Here is a 2,365-nt window from a genome sequence, read left to right on the forward strand (position 1 = left end):
CAGAAAGAAATATATTCCCTCTTTCATTTAAACATGGAAATAAAAGAAAATTCTTTAGCATTTTGAATTATAAAACTAACAAATGTTGTTAAACGAAGAAGAAATATTTAGAAATATTGATAGGAATAGATATTTGTCCGGCTATATAAACGCTAAAACTCAGAATATCCTTCTCAAATCATGGATAGCACTGGAAATATGGATAAAGCTGTAAGCATATTGTAAGTTTGGGGGGGGGGAGTAACTCACAAAATATATTTAAACGCTATAATCTTATACGAGGAGCGCATTTATTGGGGATAAACAGATATTATATATAATCACAAACACAAGTGAACACTATAAAGTGATCTGCTGCTGTTTGTGTGTCTCTTACCCGCAGGATCCACTTCTGACAAGAACCCTAAATGCTCCTTGTGCTCCTCAGATAAAACTAGCAGCATTTTCTGACGCTTTTAATATACCATCACACAAAATCATCGGGTTCTGTTTGCGAACTGAATGCTGTTTGGTGAAGCTTCTCCTGTGTTGCAGTCACGTGATCAGCTGTGTGCGCAGCGCTATACAGTCCGAGTGAAACAAGCGCGAGAGCCAGAGCTGCTCCACACATAACTAATGCATCTACAGGTGCAACATACATGATAGATGAATAACTGTTGTACACTCTCAAGGACATTTTAACGTAGCCAATTAAAACCTATTAGTCTAAAAAATATAATAATAATAATAAAAACATAATAATAATAATAATAAAAACAATCTAAATTCTGTCATCATTTACTAATCCTCATGTTGTTCCAAACCTGAATTAATTTCTTTCTTCTGATGGAGAAAAAAAAAATAAAAAAAAAATTGAGGAATGTGGGTAGTCAAACAGCAGATGCTCCCCTTTGGCTTTAATAGTGAAGAAAAAAATAACTAAATTATATATATATACTGTAGCTATATATATGACCCTGGACCACAAAAGTAGCACAGGTATATTTGTAGCAATAGCAAAAAATACATTGTATCGCTCAAAATGATTCTTCTTTTACGCCAAAAGTCATTAGGATATTAAGTAAATATCATGTTCCATGAAGACATTTTGAAAATATATCAAAAGTAATATGCATTGCTAAGGACTTCATTTGAACAACTTTAAAGGCGATTTTCTCAATATTTTATTTATTCATTTATTTTTTGCACCCTCAGATTATAGATTTTCAAATAGTTGTATCTCAGCCAAATATTGTCCGGTCCTAACAAACCATACATCAATGGAAAGATTATTTAGTAAAACAAATTGCCCCATATGACTGGTTTTGTGGTCCAGGGTCACACACACACACACACACACACACATATTTAGCCTACAAACAGGCAAAATTATGTGATATAAAAATATAGTGGGTATGAAGTATTAATATAATGTGGGAGTAATAAGGCAATGGCCGTGTCAGATTATGCATAGCCTGTAGTAAAGGGTGCTGTCAATCATAATTACAATTTCTTCAATCCTGACTGTTGTTCTTTTATTTAGCTCGATGCTTTAATTATAAAATGGTTACTAAATCACAAAGTTTCATTATTTTACTTTACAATACGCTAGTGCTAAACAAGTCCATTTCATAATATACTTTATATACTTTTCATATAATTTGTTGGGTGTTACACTTTATTTTAGACATTCTACTAACTATAAGTAACTTTGCAATTACATGTCAACTAATTCTCATTAATTTGCAAATATGTCTCTCAACTCTCAAAATAAAGTGTTATCTTTTTTGTGTTGAAAATACATTCTGGACAGCCAAAGACTTCATAGAGCTGAATCTGGACAACATGTTTTTGACACTCTGGACAAGCTGGCCCTGTGTTCATTGTGTAATGTGTTTGGTAAGGGTTGTCAGAGCAGGTTTCCAGGTCATCTCTCAGAGTGCTCTGGACGCTGCGTCTGGCTAGTGTCTGTGCTAGTGCTAGCTGCTGCAGCCACGGCTTCTCGGTGAAAGAGCTGAGGAAAAAACTAAAGAAAAAAATGTGTTAAGTCACCAGCGGCACCAAACAGAACAACAAAAATAATGACTATTTTACAACAGATTTCCCGAAACATTAATGCATTTGTCATAGTTTGGACATGCAGATAATCTACGAGAGAACGCTAACTGCTAGCATTCCCATTTAATGGCAGTTGCATGCCTTTTTTGTTTTATTTTGTTAATCACCCATATTTTAAAAGCCATCTGGCATCACTCTGTAGCCTTGCAGACAGGTTATATGCCACACATACTTTTCTCCGCACCCTGCAACTGATTTTATTGTTATCAGCCTATATTATGGTTAGGGTTAGGGGTTGGTATTTCTTAGGTTAGGTTGTTGGTACATG

The 2,365-nt window shown here is 34.5% G+C and overlaps 1 protein-coding gene across 1 annotated transcript in view; it reads right to left on the reverse strand.

The window, feature by feature from the left end:
- LOC306875389 (COMM domain-containing protein 2-like) overlaps positions 1 to 552 on the reverse strand; it is a gene marked incomplete at its 3' end in the record, with an annotated part of 4,327 nt that extends 3,775 nt beyond the window's left edge. Inside the window, exon 1 of the mRNA XM_079425904.1 lies at positions 377 to 552. Coding sequence (XP_079282030.1) covers positions 377 to 443 — 67 coding nt within the window. The 5' untranslated portion in view covers positions 444 to 552. The remainder of the gene's footprint in view (positions 1 to 376) is intronic.
- Positions 553 to 2,365: the final 1,813 nt, after the last annotated feature.

Source organism: Barbus barbus, assembly GCF_936440315.1.
Source record: "Barbus barbus genome assembly, chromosome: 9".
Lineage (NCBI taxonomy): Eukaryota > Metazoa > Chordata > Actinopteri > Cypriniformes > Cyprinidae > Barbus > Barbus barbus.